The 18205-nt window shown below is 40.0% G+C and overlaps 1 protein-coding gene across 1 annotated transcript; it reads right to left on the reverse strand.

Annotated features, from left to right (window-relative positions):
- Positions 1-8979: 8979 nt before the first annotated feature.
- Positions 8980-17883, reverse strand: LOC145407502 (ficolin-1-like). The gene is made up of 2 exons (XM_080278428.1): positions 17659-17883; positions 8980-9435 (listed from the first exon to the last, which is right to left on the reverse strand). The coding sequence occupies exons 1-2, from the start codon at positions 17881-17883 to the stop codon at positions 8980-8982; spliced, it is 681 nt and encodes a 226-aa protein (XP_080134554.1).
- Between the last annotated feature and the right edge of the window lie 322 nt (positions 17884-18205).

Genomic DNA, 18205 nt, shown 5'->3' on the forward strand with positions numbered 1-18205 from the left:
AGCTCTGATCTGTAGTTTGGCCAGATGACTGATGGACAATACATCACTTAGTACCACCCTGATGTAGTGGAGTGGGACTCGAGTTGTCTTAAACTGCATGGTTTTGGTTATCTTGAGACGCCAGCTGGGAGATTGAGGTGAATCCCACTGAGGAGGGGTAGTGTGCAACGAAGAGGCAGAGACTGAATTAGCTGGGTCTTTCCTAAAGAAACTCTTCTCTGTTGTATGACCCATGTTCTTACATTCAGCACAAAATGATGCTTTCTTATGTTTCGTACTTGTAGTGACTAGAACTGAAGTATTTCCACTCAAATGAATTACCGGTGCAGTTGCACCAGGGTATGAATAGGAGCCTTCCAATTTAATTCTTTCGACTAGTTCAACCAAAACGCCTATGAGTTCATACACAAGTCAAGCTGCTTTCTTTCTGTCTTGGCCACGAAGACATAAAATAAATTGCATGCACTCAATTAGGTTTATCAGGATTAAATTCATCTTTAAGCCAACTTGGTAATGACTGAACTTATATTTAAAACAGAATCAAATAACTATGTCTTCAGACGACTGTGGAGCTGAGAAATTACGACAGTTCTTGGTTTTGCGTTTAAACATTCCAAAGAAACACGCCATACACAGAAATCTGTACCATTGACACAATGAATATTAAGGAAAAATATTAAAAGAGAGATGACATAGTCGAAACATGAAGTCAGGACCAAGCTCAGCCTCCAGACAACTTCGACCTGGATACAGCAGTACCATAATATATATATATATATATATATATATATATATATATATATATATATATATATATATATATATATATATATATATATATATATAATCCCAGGAAAAAATTTCTTATTAGTCATACATCAAGAGACTGATGAAGTTATCCCCAGTAATGACGATATATACAGGAGCATTGGTGATATAGTTGGAATATATGAATAGCAGTAGTCCACAGCACGGCAATACAGCAGCAGTTATCACACTAAATACCTTTTTGCCGTAGGAGAATATTAATAACCGATGATTCAGATGCAGAATGTGTGATTTCTAGAAGAATATTGCGACTCTGTTTTACGAATCCCACCACTACCACCAAAATGTAGTGGGCTGTTTATTAGTAAATATAAAGTGTTATAGATCCACTTCATCGTGAAGATAGATCCAAACTGAAGAGAAGGCTTTAGGAGACCATATTCTTGACGACTATATGCAGCTTGAGGAAAACAGGACTGGGCCAAGTTGGCATAGAGAGACAGCCTGCCCTGGCAGTAGTCTATGAGGGTCTTCCCTAGTGAACAGGGCGTGGGAGCTAGCTGACGTTAGTAAAATCTATAACTAAGTGATGTCAGTACACAGGATTGCCACATCATGTGATGAAATAATAAATGAACAGTTGATAAACGTATTTGCATAAATTATAATGATTATGAATGAATATCTACATAATAAATGGTATTTACATAGTGGGACCAGTTTAAGTAGCAGGGGTACTTGGCATTGCTGGAGTAAAATCCAATGATTGTGCATTCCGTCATTGCCTGGGACACTGGTTAGCCACTTACCCCGTGAAAGAAGACCCACAGGATCCCATTTTAACCACTGAACCTTTGTTCCTCCTTGGGCCAATTTCCCCAGGGATATATTCCCCACGGACCTGTTCCTACCAGGAACCTACTTTCCCACTACATAGTGGGACCAGTATAAGTGGGTAAAATGGGACTCCGTGGGTCTTCTCTCACAGGGAAAGTGGCTATCCAGCGTCCCAGGCAATGAAGGAAAGCACAACAATTGGATTTTACTCCAGCAATGCCAAGTACCCCTGCTACTTAGACTCTAGCACCAGTCGAGCAGGGCAGTACTCCCAAGGTGGATGGAAAGCTGATGACAGGGAGAGCTGGAGCTCCCGTTTCATCAGCCCTCAGGACTAGTTCCTGACCATCCCCCTTTGCTGAACTTTTTCAGTGTTTCAGTTACACAGAGAGTAGGCCAGCATGCTCTCCAATACAAGTTTCTCTAACTGTCAACATCAGACTACATGCACAGTACACACTTCACTTCCTCTTCGAAATTAAAGAAAAATGGCGAACTGTAACGATGCCTCTGAGTCCCCGCGGGGGGGGGGGACCATAATGCCCCCACCATCCGCCCTTTTCCCAGTGATAACTCTACATGCCTAGAGCCACTATCTGACTCATTTCTTCTTCATTTCTGCAACATTCATGGCCTTTCCTCTAACTTTCTCTCTGTTGAACACCACCTCTTCTCCTCTAATCCTCACCTTCTCTCCTTAACAGAGACTCAGCTGTCTGAGGCAACTGACAGCAAACCCTTCTCTGTATCCTCCTACTTTCTCTATACTCATTTCAAAGCCAAAGGTGGCTGTTGTGTATATATACGCAACGACCTATCTTGTTCTCTTGTTCCTGAACTTGCTTCTTCTGAATTCTTTACTCTCTGGCTTCGGCTTTCCTGTCATTCTCTGACTAAATATATCTGCGCTGTTTACTAATCTCCTAATTCTACTGACTATCAAAAGTTCTTCGACTATCATACTTCTACGATGGAACACATTCTATCCATTTCTCCTTTCTCTGAAATCTCCATTCTAGGAAACTTCAATGTTCACCACCACCTTTGCCTTTCCTCTTCTTTCACTGATCCACCTGGTGAACAAGCCTATATCTTTTCTATCCTTAATGACCTAGAGCACCTTGTACAGCACCCTTACCGTATCCCTGACCACCTTGGAGAGAGCTCCAGCATACTTGACCTCTTCCTTAAAACTAATCCTTCTGCTTACACTGTCAATCTTTTCCCTCCGTTGGGCCCCTGCGATCATTTCCCTATTACCTTAACCTGTCCTATCGCTCTGGCACGGCCTGTGGACAGCTCCAAAAAAACGTCTGTTGTGGCACTTTGGAACTGCTGATTGGGAGGCCCTCAGGCAGTACTTCTTTGATTTTCCCTGGAATGATTATTGCCTCCATGGCCAGGAGCCATCTGAGTGTGCCTTGCGCATTACGGAGGTTATTCTCTTGGGCATGGAAGCATACATTCCTTTCTCATATATTTTGACTAATGCAAAAAAAAAAAAGGCTTAATCACGGTTCTAATGCTGTCCGCAACAAGGAGAGGGCCTATAAAAGACACTGGAGCCAACCCATCCCTGAACCACATCTTTTTTATGTTTCCGCCCGGAACGTACTAATTCCGTTCTTCTCCCTCCTAAAAATAATTTCATCTGTGCTAATGCTCTCAACTCTCCAACTCGAATTCTTCCACTCCTTCTGGCACCTTGCCAAAAACCTTTCTAACACCTTTACCTCATTATCCTTCCCTCCTCTTTTTTGTTCAGATGGCTCTTTAGCTGTTTCTTTTAGTGATAAAGCAGATCTCTTCGCTAAGACTTTCTCCTCCAAGTCCACCTTAGACGATTCCGGTGCTGTTCTTCCATCACTTCCCCCCTCTGACTTCCTCATGGCTAAAACTAAAATTTCTTCAGCTGATGTATTTTCTGCCATCACTGGCCTCAATACTAACAAGGCATATGGGCCTGATGGAGTCCCTCCTGTTGTCCTCAAGAACTCTGCTTCTGTACTTACACCCTGCTTAGGTAACTTTTTTCGCCTTTGTCCATCAACTTGTACCTTTCCTTCTTGCTGGGAGTTTGCTCTCATTCAGCCAGTCCCAAAGAGGAGTGACCATTCCCAACCCTCTGACTATTGCCCAGTAGCTTTAACATCCTGTGTCTCAAAAGTTTTCGAATCTATTCTTAACAGAAAATTTTGAAAGCATCATTCCTATCACAACCTTCTTTCTGATCGTCAGTATGGGTTCTATCAGGGACGCTCCACTGGCAATCTTCTCACCTACCTTTCAGACTCCTGGTCATCCTCCTTTCGGGACTTTGGCGAAAGCTTTGTCATTGCACTTGACATCTCAAAGGCTTTCGATCGAGTCTGGCATAAATCTTTAATTTCCAAATTGCCTTCATACAGTTTCTATCCTTCCATCTGTGCCTTCATCTATAGCTTCCTTTCTGGTCATTCTATTGCTGCTGTTGTAGACGGCCTTTGTTCTTCTCCTAGATCTATCAACAGTGGTGTTCCTCAGGGCTCTGTCCTATAACCAGCTCTCTTTCTTTTATTCATCAATTATCATCTAAGCTGTACATCTAACCCTATCCACTCGTACGCTGATGATTCCACCCTTCACCTTTCCATTTGGTTTCTGCAACGTCCATCTCAGCAGTTACTTCAACAAACAAGGGATGAGGTTATGGCACACCTAATGTCTGACTTGGCTCATATCTCTGACTGGGGTAAAAAAAAATACTTGTAATTTTTAATGCATCAAAGACTCAGTTTTTACACCTATCAACCCATCAAAATCTTCCACAGTAGTACCCACTAATGTTTAATAATATCCAGCTCAATCCTGCATTATCCTTGAACATGCTTGGGGTTTCATTTACTTGGGACTTATCTTGGAAAGATCATTTTGCATCTCTTGTAAAATCTGCTTCCAAGAGATTAGGTGTGCTAAGCCGACTCCGTGCCTTCTTTACCCCTGCACAGTTATTGACTTTATACACGGTTTTATTCGCCCCTGTTTAGAATACAACTCTCATGTGTGGGGAGGCTCCCACATACAGCTCTTCTCAACAGGGTGGAGTCAAAGGTTTTTCATCTCATCAAATCTCCTCCTCTTACTGGCTCCCTTCAACCTCTGTCTCTTCGCCACACTGTTGCATCTTTATCTCTTCTGTATCACTACTTCAATGGTCAATGCTCCTCTGAGCTGTCTGCTTGCATCCCTCCACCTCTACAAACAGTGCATAGCACCTGTCTAGCAAAAAAACTCTCATCCCTTTTCTGTCCAACTCTCTAATGCAAGAGTTAACCGTTACTCCCAATCCTTCATTTATGCAACAGGTCAGCTCTGGAACTGTCTCCCTTTGTCTGTATTTCCTACTTCCTTTGATCTCCAGTCTTTCAAATCCAGTGTGTCTAGGGATCTCGAAATGAACGGATCTTGAATTTGGCTCTTTTTTTTTTTCTTTTTTTTCTTGGAAGGAACTGTTCTGCGGGCTCAGCCTTTGGTTCCTTCTTCCTCGCATTAAAAAAAAAAAATCACCCTTCCGACCCACCCAACCAATCCATCTACCCATCCAACCTGTTGTAGCTATTTGTGACATGACTAGATTTAAAAACTCTATAGTAGTTGATTACCATATTTCCACCATGTTGATTTGATGATTTTTGATTCATTTTAATTATGGCCATCAGGGGCACCAATTTAGCAACTGTAATGTACCCATTTCAGTGCATCATAAAATGTTATCCACAAGAGCCATTTAGAGAATTTAGGCATCCCTCTCGATTTCCATAGAGAACAAACAGACAAACATTCTATTATATATATGTAGATAGATAGATAGATACAGTATATATATATATATATATATATATATATATATATATATATATATATATATATATGTATAAAATTTCAGTCATTGTCCATCCTGATGTAGACCCTGATTGTGGTGTCCTTGTCAAGGCCTACATCAGGAGGACCCTCACATTCAAGTGACTGGGGCGCCACCCACAAAGAGATAGAATGAGCCACTCAGGTCCTTGTGAACAATGGGTATTCCAACCGATATGCAAATAGGGTAGTAAAAAGTGAAATAGAAAAATTAATCAGACTACTGTAGGATGGACATTGAATAAAATTATTCTACAGAGCCTGCATCCGTTCTGAATACACAGAAGGAAAAATAATGAAACTCCTGATCAGAAGATATATCAAACCAACCAGACCCAAAAAAAACGTTCGACTTCATCTCTTCTGAAAACATGAAAATATCCAAACCAATTTGCAAAATATCCTGACGAGACAATTTTCTGACCTACAGAAGAGTCATCTTGTGTATTAATATGCCAGCAGACTAGGGAACTGAGTCTCTCTCCTCATTGTGCATAGGATAATCAACCACGAAGCTTAGTTCAAGGATAACACATCACCTGCAGAATGGTACCCCTAAAACACACACAAGGCACTGCCACAATACCCATCTGACCAGACAAATGATGGAAGGCAACACACAGGTCATCGGACGGGCTGCAGATACGAGACGCCTACAAATATTATAAGCCCTTCTCATCAAGGATAAGGCTCCCAGAATGAACCTACAGACAAAAGAATTCATAATTTTCCCATCACCCAGATCTGTTCTCCATACGAAATCTGGGGCGGAGTGATGACATCCCTCATATTTTCCCGATTCCTATTTTCTTTTATGCAAGAAAGAAGGAGCCAAAGACCAGGGGCTCGCAAAAGTGTTCCATCTAAGAAAAACAAAAACAAGATAAGAAAGCCAAATTCAAGACTCGTTCATTTCGAGATGCCTGGACACAATTGCGTTTGAAAGACTGGAGATCATAGGCAGTAGGAAATAATGACAGGGGGAGACAGTTCCAGAGTTCGCATGTTGCATACATGAAGGACTGGAAGTAACGGTTATCTCTTGCATTAGAACGTTGGACAGAAAAGGGATGAGTGTTTGTTGTTAGATGGGTGCTACGTGCCAGCCATAGTGGTGGAGGGATGCAAGCAGACAGTTCAAAGGAGCAGTGACCATTGGACTAGCAGTAGAAAAGAGATAAAGATGCAACAGTGCGGCGAAGAGACAGAAGCTGAAGGAAGCCAGTTAGAGGTGGAGATAGGGTTGCCATACATCCGGATTTTCACGGACATGTCCTGCATTTAGGTGTCAGAATCTTCGTCCGGAAGGAGATTTAAAAATTCTCCAAAAGTCCGGAATTTCAGCTTCCATCACTTTTTCTCGAAAAATTTGATATACCATTGAACTCTGTAATGACGAGAGAGAGAGAGAGAGAGAGAGAGAGAGAGACCTTAGTTGTTTTCATCTGCTGGTAAGTGTTGCCAGTTTGGCTGGTTTACCGCTAGCACCTAGCTAAAATGTCCTGCCTTTTCCTCTTGCGCAGCCACGATTTTTTTTTTTTTTTCCTCCGTCATTAGTGCTGTTACAGCCGTAAGATAAATGGTAATTGCACACTATTATTGGCTTAGTTTTCATTTTTATACTGTAGCATTTGATATAATTATGATTTTATCGTGCATATAAAGCGCTTTAGCATTTTGCAGTCATAAACTAGCTCCCACAGAGGCTCCATATATATATATATATATATATATATATATATATATATATATATATATATATATATATATATATATATATATATATATATATATACACGATTACCAGGCTGTGATACCGTTACATGGACCCAAGCTCACGACACATACAGAAAAGGCATTGGAAATAACAGTTGCATGCACTTCCCATAAGAGCCCTCTTTTGAATTTTGTGTATGATTTATTAAGCAAATTTTTGTGTCTTCAATACTTATGTGAATCTGTATGAAGAATTATTTGTACAGTACATGTATCCTCTGAAAATGTTGCTCTTCTGAACACGCTGTACTCTTAGAAATGGCAACAGTTGAGGCAAAAGAGTCAGTTACATACTTTTGAATATAACAACAGTCAAGAAAAATCGATGTTGGAGTGTCTTTATTAGGAAAGTTGTTATTGCTGTTGCTTAACTTTTGTGTGTCTTGCTGAGCAGACTCGTTGACGTTATACAAGCAACTGCATCTGCGGGACCGTCCTGCAGGTGCAGTACAGAGAGTTGTAAATGAGTTTGCAAGTTTGTATACCTTAAAAAAAAAAAAAAAAAAAAAAAAAAAGCAGTGCCAAGGCACAAAAAAACCGTCCCCGGCAGTCATTTCAGTGCTGACGTATAAACACAACAGGATATCTAGTCAAAGATATCACATATCAAATTAGGAGTAAATCGAGTGAAAATTGACGATTTTATGACCACTAGAAATTTCACATCAGACTCACCTGACATTGACCCCCCTACCGCTAACTGGGAGGTGATCCCTCTGATGTAATGAAGCATGTTATAGGATGCAGATTTGAAAGATGCATATTTAAGTTTTGATTTCATGTCGATATGACGAATCTGAAAGGAGTTATGGCGAAAAAACGATTTTTACCCGTCCCCTTTTTTTTTTTTTTTTTTTTAAATACATTTGGGGGGCCTACAGCCTGGGTCTTGGCCCAGTTTGGCCAAGAAGGTCATAGCCCATCACTCCTGTAATTTTAGTCAAAATAGCACCAGTAATTTTCGTCTAACGTTGTTAAACAGACAGACAAACAAACAAGCAGACAAACTGATTGAAAACAATACCCGTCCCCGAATGAATGTACCTATGAATAATTTGATGTTCTTTAAGAGAAATGAAGCCAAGGACTTCACACTGAGGCCGAATGGTAATAAAATGGAGAATATGAGTGCCTTCTCACACTTAGGTAGTGAGATGAGCATGGATGGAAGATTTGATGACTGCATGAAAAGGGTACAGCAGGGATGAATAGTTGCAGGTTCATTGAGGACAAGGAGCGATAAGGAATAGGGTATTGAGTCTAGTCAGTGCTATTACGTATAGAAGTGAAGCTTGGACTCTCTTGGAAGGACAAGTCGAGAATGAGAGTGTCAGTGAGTTGCTGGAGAGAAGTATGGAGAGACAGATAGACAAATGAGAAACTGCAGAAATGTTGTGGTGGCGACGAGAGTTTGCTGGATTGTATTTGAAGTATACTATGATGATTTAGCCATTTGGAGAGAAAGAAGACTGGGACATTGACTTGAACGGTGTATGTGAGTGAGATGGAGGAAGAAGGGCAAGGAAGAAACCAAAATACGTTGGATGGATGAGGAGGAGAGCACTGAGTGAGAAGGTGTGTGATTCAGAGGGACGGTAATCTGATGGCGAAGGACAGGATGACATGGAGACGATTCGCTTGTGGCCACCACTTCCAACAGCATAGATAAATAAACATAAAAAAGTCAAATGTTTGTGATCACCTGTTAACACTGAGGCGGTAGTTGTCACTGGCTGGACCTACATTGAACACCCCATATTTGGCAAAACGCTGTTGACCGTCAAAATCTGCAAGGTCCACTCTCAGCTCTTGTAGAGACCACGAGGTAAGTGTGTGGAGTAAGTCGAGTCCAAGCCAAAATTCGCCGTCCAGATTGCCAAAGCCCAGTTGATACTCGACCCAGGTTCGGTAGAAGTCCTCACGGATGGTGGTGTTGGTGCGACGCTGGAAGACGGTCCAACCACCGCCGTCGACAATGTGGTCACAGAAAACAGTAGCTGCGTCGTAAGGGCGACCAGGGTAGGGATACACTTGCCGCACGCCACGTCCGCTGTCACCAGATGCCAACAGATCTTTGCAGTGCCGGGGTCGCGCCCGCCACGTGTTCAGCTCCTGAATGACCTCTCGCACTTCTTGCATGTTCTCGCGCATTTCCTGTTACCAGCAACAAACATCAGTTGTTAAAAAATACTTATACAGCTGGGAGGAATTAATAACTCCTTTAAAACAAGACATGCTGTAACTGACTCCTTTACCGCCAGAGATCTTCCATAAGAATTTCACCGTCTGCCTATTATAACAATAGAATACGAAAGGTATCATGGTAATGACAGGTTAACGGCTGTTTTCAAGCCATTCATTACGAGATGTGGCCCTTAAACTGAGTGTGAGAACATAGTCTAATGGCACCAAAAATTAAAAAAAGAAAAAAAAAGATCAGTCGGCTAAAGTATCTATGGAGAAACGCCAACCTTGTCATGCTCAGAAAACCAAGAAAACGGAGATTAGGCACAGATTGTTTTACCCATGGCGCCTTCAGAGTTCCCCCATATAACAACGTCATAAATGAAACGTTCCATAAAGGAACTCCTAAGGAGCATGGGTCCAAAATTCGTTATTCTGTCCTCCATTTTCTCGTTTTCAATTTTGGCGGGTTACGCCATGGAGTCCCTCATTATCATATTGAAAGTATTGTTCTGATTCTTCACTGGTAAATATACTTTACTTCTGTGTGTGTGTGTGTGTGTGTGTGTGTGTGTGTAATGACACTGGGAAAGGGGAAACACGAAATTTTCAAAGCACTTTTTTGCATTCATATATTCAAGGGAAAAACAGGGTGAGTTGCAGTACAGTTGCAATATTTATGCAGGAAGAGCAGGGCTGGCAAGCATCTTCGGGACGTGGCGAGATTCCCTCTTTTTGTATTAATTATGCAGTTTCACAACCTTTACAGTGGAATGACATACTTAATAACCCATTTTTACTGCGGTAATACAATTATTACAAGCTTATAGGAGACCAGTAATACTCGTAGTCCCTAAAGCTAGAACGAGACTTGAGCCACACTTTAAAGTTAGGTTTTGGATGCTACCAGGCCGAGGCGGGTCATTTACTAGAGTTGGACTCAATCAGTTTTTTTTTTTTTTTTTTATGTGTCCGACTCTGAGCATAGGCTTCACAGCCTGCTTTCAAGGCCCAGTAGTCCTCCTTCATCCTATACACCTCTACATGTCACCACTTCGGCGCTAACACCCACCGTCCATACTGAATACATGCTAGGGCTGTCTCATACAGGACTGGTGTGTTGGTATTAGCGGGGGTATTTTTACGACTTGTCGGCGGGTCTTCTGGTAGATCAGTAAAGTCTGTTTTTAGTAAATTCAGATCCTTAAACTGTTCCCTGTCCCAGTGAGGATTTGAACCTGGGTCCGGTAGGACCACAAACCACCTCTCTACCGACTGAGCTACCGCCTCCCCCTAATTGACTTAGCCATACATGGAATTAAGGCTCGGTTCTGATTTCATCATGTCAGACATAAGTCGGTAGCTTTAAAATGTCTTCCAATCTCCCTTGCCTGGCAAGGCAGCGCTCTCTTGTCACCTAGCTGGTTGTAGCAGCCGTGGCTCAGTGGGTTAGGGCGCTCTGACCGAAGGGAGCCCACTCAAGGGTCATTGGTAGACATCATGAACGGCATCTGGTCATAAGGTGCTACACACTCCAAAACCAAAGTCCTCTACCCAGGGGCAACGCCTTAGCCCGTATCGAAAAAAAAGGGACACGGCGTAAAAAAAAAAAAAAAAAAAAAAAAAAAAAGTAGCTTATTTTATGACAGTAACTTGTAGTCTTTGAAAATATTAGAAAGATATTAGCATACCAACACTGATCTTAATGGTATGAATTTCAAGTATAAGAAGTGCACACCTTTCATTTTTAGTTTTCCATTTCCATGGTGCGGTGTGGTGTTAGTGCGAGCTGTGATGCTATGGTGTTGTTAGTGTGGTGTGGTGTGTTGTAGTTAAATGATGTCTTGCAGTGTGGTCTGGTGTGATGTGGTGTGGTGTGGTAAGATGTGTTGTTATTAAAGTTTGTGTAGTGGTGTCCTGTAGTGTTGCAGTGTCATTGTAGCGTTTGGTATCGAGTATTGTGGTGCGGTGTGCTGTTGTGTTGGCAGAGCGGGTTGTGTTGTGATCTTGTTAGAATGTGATGTTTTGTTTGGTGCTGCGATGTTAATAGAATGTTGTGTGTTGTGGAATGGTGCTGTAACAGTGTGTGTGTGTGAGCTCTGCTATGATGTGCGTTGTAATTTTGGTACAGTGTGTGGTGTTGGTAATGTGCGTTATGGTGTGTCGTGGTGCCGTTAAACTGTGTGGTATTGTTAAGACTGTGTTGAACTGCGTGATGTGATATGGTGTGTGTTGTGGGTTATTAAAGTACGTGATGCTGTTAGGACTTGTGGTGGTGTTAGAATGTGTGATGTTGGTAGAAACTGTTATCACTAGAGCGTGTGGTGCTTTATGTGGTGTTGCTGGGGTGTGTGATATTGCTAGCGTGGTGCTGTTTGCATGGTGTGTTCTTAGGGTGTGTGGTGGTGTTATCTGGGGAGAGCGATAATGGTTCGCCCACTTTTTAGAAAAATAATTCTATTAAAAAAAAAAAAAAGTAGAGAAGACCGGGTCTAGTTGTTACATGTCCAGGTTGTTACACCTCTCAATACTGCCATAATTTGTCAACAGATGAAGCAGAGGTCGTTGTCACTGTATCCAGTTATTAAGCAAAGGTGGGGACTGAAGTGGAAATTCGAGGACGTTACTTGAATAAGAGCTAAGGGTTTCTTCCAGCTTTCGAAACTTTTTTGTGTTCAAATATTATCTTAATATAACTGTATCACCTGTTGATGCAAGTGAATCACTTGGTGCGTGGTGCCATATATGTGAAAAGGCTGTGAAACTGGCAAAATTTTGATGGTGGTGGTGTCATTTTTGTTGAAAGGAAATGGCCAAGTGTGTAGAAAACTAGTACTGGGGTTCTTTGTTATGAGTTACTTGTTACGGTATCAATTTATCCCCTTCGAAAACAACTGTAATAACCTGACCCAATATTTTCAGATACCATTTAAACCATGCCCTGGAATTACCAATGGAAAACAGACTGATTTCATGGAGGCAGCAGTCAAACGAGTTGTGGACAATAATCATTTAAAAGAGCTGCAGTCCTGGTCAAGGTGAGCTTTATGTAGATCTGTGTACAGTAAGTTATATCTGTGTTTATCTGTCAGTTTATTTATTATCCCATCTATATCCGTCCGTCTCAGACTATGCATTTATTCATCCATCTCTCTATCTAAATCAGTCTATCTATAAATCAATCTACTTGTCTCTATCTATAAATCAGTCTATTTTATCTATCTATCTATGTCTATCTGTCTATCTACAGTACCTTAATAAATAGTGAGTGGTAGTGCCGGTGATGGAGTGACTGAATGAGAGTAATGGTTGAACAAGTGAACTTTTCACTTAAAGCTGGAGACAGGGACGGAATGACTGACTGAATGATAATGATGAAATTTAATTTTACTTACACCACATTCACTATGCCATTACGCCTGTATTCACATGTTGCTGACGTGAAAATGAGTATGGACACATTTGGGTTCTATAATATATATGTCAGTCTACCTCGGGGTGTGTAATACGTTGCCCCCTTTCTGGGGTAAGTTGTGATGGATGAAATGCCATCACAAATCTTTGAATAACCCGGTGACAAAAATGTTTTCGTTTATTTTGTCTATAAAAAGAATAAAAAAAACATTTTTTCCTACCTCCAGAAAAATATCACTGTTATAACTTTAACCTACAGCATGCTGCAATGAGGAAAAATATAAATATTTCACAACTATACCCGGCCTCCTCTGCTGGTAGCAACTATAATTTTTCGTAGCCTAAATGTTGTCCCATCTGTCACCTATTAACTGGATATCATTCAAAGCTTTAGCCCTTTGAGTTTTTAAGAAGTATGTCAGAGAAGTGAGGAAGATAGCACATACAGTGTATGTCCGAACCAACCCTCAGTGTTAGGACAGTTCATCTATAACACCGGTATGATTTGGAAAAATTTAAAACTTGGTTAGGTTGTATAATAAAACGGTGGAGATTTATTACAAAGCAACAATTTACTAACGAAAACTTCTACTAACGTTTTTATACACAGAATACCGCTACATATATTACAACAGATATGCCTGCTTCTTAAGCTGTACTTTGATAATGAGAGAACAATGGAAGCTAATTCCATGAATGACGGCACACACACACACACACACACACACACACACACACACACACACACACACACAGGTGAATGAAGCTGTGCAAAGCTATAAAAATGATGTGGAAACCACGTATGCTGAAATGGTGAAAGTAAAGAAAGATTTAGAAACAAGGGTGGAAGAAAAAAGCATTAAAAAGGAAGTGAAAAAAATAATCGAAAATAATCCAAAGTTAGTCAGAATTTCAGTAGATATCAACAAATCCAGAGTAATCACTGGTATAGAAGAGGAAGAAGTAAAAAACAAGATCTCAAGAGACAAACAGGAGATAGCAAATGTAATGAGTCTATTGAAAGAAGTATCAGAGGAAATCTGTAGTAAAGACAGAGGAACAGGTTAGGGAAATACAAGAAAAGCAAGTCAAGACCTCTAAAGGTAACTTTCCAGAGTGTAAACACCGTGGAGGAGATACTAAAAAATGCAAAGAATCTTATGGAAAAAGAGGAGTTCAAAAATGTATGGATAAAAAGATGCCTAACACAAGAGGAACTGGAATTACTGAAAGAGAAGAGGGAGGAAGCAAAAACAAAAAATGAGCGAAGATCAAAAGAAGAGAACACATTTTTTTACAAAGTAATAAGATTGCAGGTACGAAAGTGGTATATAACCAGGAGGGGATAAAAAGGAGGAAGGTAGTAAAACCATGTCATCACAAGTATATAAACAAGATTATTAAATTGGTGTACTCAAATGTGGATGGAATGGTATCTAAATCATTAGAGATGAATGATTATGTCAGAGAAAATAAACCACAAATAATATGCCTAACTGAAACAAAATTAACACCAAGGATATCAAATGACATACTAAACTTAGAGGAATATAATATACGGAGAATAGATAGAATCTTAAAAAAAGGAGGAGGAATTATAATATTAACTAAGAAAAATCTAAAAGTCAATGAAATAAAACTAGATATACCATCACAAGTAGAACTGATTGCAGTAGAGATCAACACATCTGAAGGGAAAGTAATTGTAGCCAATTTGTACATGCCACCCAGATCAAACACATGGGAATGAGACAAATATGAGGACCTGGCAGAGAGTACAATTCAGAGTTTAAGAGCATTACTACATAAAATGGAAGAGAAATCGGAAAGAATTATACTAACCGGAGATTTTAATACAAATATAAACTGGAATACTCTAGATATAATAAGCCAAGAAAGCTGTTGGGACCAAAAGCTCCTGGATCTCGTGCAAGAGTTTTTCCTAACGCAACATGTGAGGGAAACCACCAGAAAAAGAGGACTCGATGTACTTTCAATGCTAGATCTCATATTTACTAGGCAAGAAAATGATATTGACAGTTTAATATATCACCCTCCACTCGGCAAAAGCGACCATGCAGTACTAAATTGCAACTTCAGGATAGCATATGACAGTTAACAGCAATGAAAGTTACAAAAAGAGCCTAAACTATAAAAAGGGAAATTATCATGACCTAAAGAAGTATTTCTTAGAAGCTGATTGGGACAATGAGCTTAGAGGACAAGATTTAAATGCTGTATATAAAAAATTCTGTGAACTTTATGAAATAGGATTCCAGAAGTACATCCCAAAGCACAAAGAAGCAGATAAGAAAATACAGAAATGGTTCAATACAGAATGTAAAAAATCAAAAGAAAGAAGGGATTTGTTGTGGAACAGATACAGAAGACACAATAGTGAAAGGGCATATAATAATTACAAACAGGCAAGAAACGATTATACAAGAATAAGGAGGGAAGCCCAAAAACATTTTGAGGAGGATATCATAAATAAAAGTAGTGATCAACCGAAGCTATTTTACAACTACATCAGAAGCAAAACCAAAGTAAAAGATATAATACAATCCATTACGGACGAAGGAATCACCTATACACAAGAGAAAGATATTTGTGAAGCACTAAATAAGAATTTCCAATCAGGTTTTTACAGAAGAAAAAAATTTTGAGAGGGACTATGTGGAACATGCATGCCCACACATACTACCAGATATACAAATATCAGAAAAAGATTAATACAGGAGGAGTTAAGTAAATTAGACAGAGGAAAAGCAAATGGTCCTGATGAAATTTCATGTTGGGTGCTACGAGAATGTGCAAAGGAGTTAAGTAAACCATTATTTTTAATTTTCAAGAAATTCTTGAATCAAGGTAAACTACCTGATATTTGGAAGAAAGCAAATATTATCCCTTTATTCAAGAAAGGGAATAGACAAAATCCTCTCAACTACCGACCAGTATCACTGACCAGGGTTGTAAGCAAGGTATTAGAAAAGCTTATAAGAAAAGCTTGGGTAAATCATCTAGAAGAACACAATATGATAACAGAAAGACAGTTTGGTTTCAGAAAAGAAAAATCATATGTTACTAAGCTGTTGAGCTACTATGACAGAGTAACAGACACAGTACAGGAAAGAGAAAGATGGGTGGACAGTATCTATTTAGATTTCAAGAAAGCATTTGACACAGTACCACACCAAAGACTTTTATGGAAACTGTACCATCAAGGAGGTATTCGATGCAAACTGTTTTGTTGGATGCATGATCTTCTCATAAAAAGAGAAATGAGAACAGTACTAAGGGGAAAGTACTCATCATGGCAAGAAGTGACTAGTGGAGTACCACAGGGCTCAGTGCTGGCACCAATCATGTTTTTAGTGTATATAAATGATATAGACAGTAACACTGGAAATGAAAGCTATCTAAATATGTTTGCAGATGATGCAAAAATACAAAGGAGAATTACTAACACAGACTCTTGTAAAGAGATACAAGAAGAATTAAATAAACTTCATGAATGGAGTAATACATGGCAAATGGAATTCAATGTGGACAAGTGTCATGTAATGAAGTTTGGTAAAAGTGGAAAAAGACCTGATTGGGATTATACGTTAGGAAATAAAACCCTACACACATCAGAAAGAGAGAAGGACTTAGGTGTGATTATCAATAACAGACTATCTCCGGCTGACCACATCAGTGAGAAGGTACTGAACATGTATACACTACTTGCAAATATGAGAATAGCATTCACATACGTATATGAAGACATGCTAAGAAGGATAATAACATCATTCATCAGACCAACCCTGGAGTATGCATCAGTAGTCTGGAGTCCTCATCTCAAAAAACACATAGACAAGATTGAAAAAGTTCAAAGGGCCGCTACAAGATGGATACCAAGCTTATGGGATCTAAGCTACGAAGAAAGACTAAATAAACTGAATCTACCAACACCACAGGAGAGAAGGAAAAGAGGTCACATGATAATGCTATATAAATGCATATCAGGGAAGGAGAAAATAGACATAAATGATTACTTAACATAATGTGGAAGCATCAGCAAGAGGACACTGCAAAAAACTCATAAGAAGAGAGGTGATAAAGACGTGAGGAAATTCAGTTTCCCAAACAGAGCAATTGATCAATGGAATGCACTACCGAATGAAATAGTGTGTGCCAAAACAATTCACAAGTTTAAGGATATGTACAATAAATATGGTTTAAGACACGGGACAGTACGAGCTTGACTCATTCCTGTAAAGGTACAATTAGGTAAGAACAATTAGGTAAGAACACACATACACACTCAAACACACACAGTTGCACTCTCTCTCTCTCTCTCTCTCTCTCTCTCTCTCTCTCTCTCTCTCTCTCTCTCTCTCTCTCTCACACACACACACACACACACACACACACACACACATAAATGAGAACTAGAATCAATCTCCAATATTTTCTCCACCTGGATGAATAATTATCTTTTTCACGCTATCTCTAGACGATACAGTTTAAGTAGGGATCTCTTGAGGTGAATTTATTAACTTTTTCCTTTTCACATTAACCTGGCCTAAAACTATCATATCTCCATCTTGAATGTTGAGTTTGGACAATCAGCCAGTACTAGAATCTGTTGCTAATCACGAAGAGGTAATATGGAAGCAATGACATCGTCTTTCTCTGCCTCTGAGCTATGTGAAGGGAGCTGCAAAAATCCTTATCTGAGCCAGGTTAAGGTGAAACAACTCAATCAAACCAGAGGGATGCACGTCTCCAGCTTACCTGTAAAGACATAGTAAACTGATCTTCTCCATTATGCACTGCGCAGAGAGCGAGAGAAGATGATACACAGGCGGGGGCGAAACCAACAGCCTGCAAGAGAGAAGATACAGTGGGACAGTCACCGTTCGGGTTGTAGTTCTTGGCAAGTCGTGAGGTAGTAGTGCTGTCTCCCAGTGCCGTACCCGCCAACACCACACCCATCACCACACCCACATACAGATACATTATGTCGATCCTGCCTTCTTATCTTGGTCTTGCTTCCACCCGACTGTTCAACGAAGCTTAAAAGAGAAATGTTGTGTCGAATATGCTGTGTTTCCTTTAACCTGTAGCTAATTTCACGTAATTCAGAGTCAGAGAAAGACAATACTATGGTTCTACATCTTTTTCGTGGCACTTCTTCTTGAATAGCACTATATTTCAGTGTTAATCTATTGTTACAACTCAGCATTCATGATAGAGATGGCAATTTTAGGCCAAGTTAGAGTACAAAGAGGAGGTTGGACCCAGACTGGCAGAGAACACGACCACCACCACCAGCACTTCT

The sequence above is a fragment of the Coenobita brevimanus genome, chromosome 73 (assembly GCF_032717465.1).
Source record: "Coenobita brevimanus isolate Jiangsu-jjx chromosome 73, ASM3271746v2, whole genome shotgun sequence".
Classification (NCBI taxonomy): domain Eukaryota; kingdom Metazoa; phylum Arthropoda; class Malacostraca; order Decapoda; family Coenobitidae; genus Coenobita; species Coenobita brevimanus.

Bases quoted from the DNA above. Each gene is read 5' to 3' on its own strand.
- LOC145407502 (XM_080278428.1), bottom strand. From the start codon at position 17,883: ATGTATCTGTATGTGGGTGTGGTGATGGGTGTGGTGTTGGCGGGTACG. The intron at 9,436-17,658 runs GTAAGCTGGAGA...TGCTGGTAACAG, and splicing joins AGTTTACTATGTCTTTACAG to GAAATGCGCGAGAACATGCA.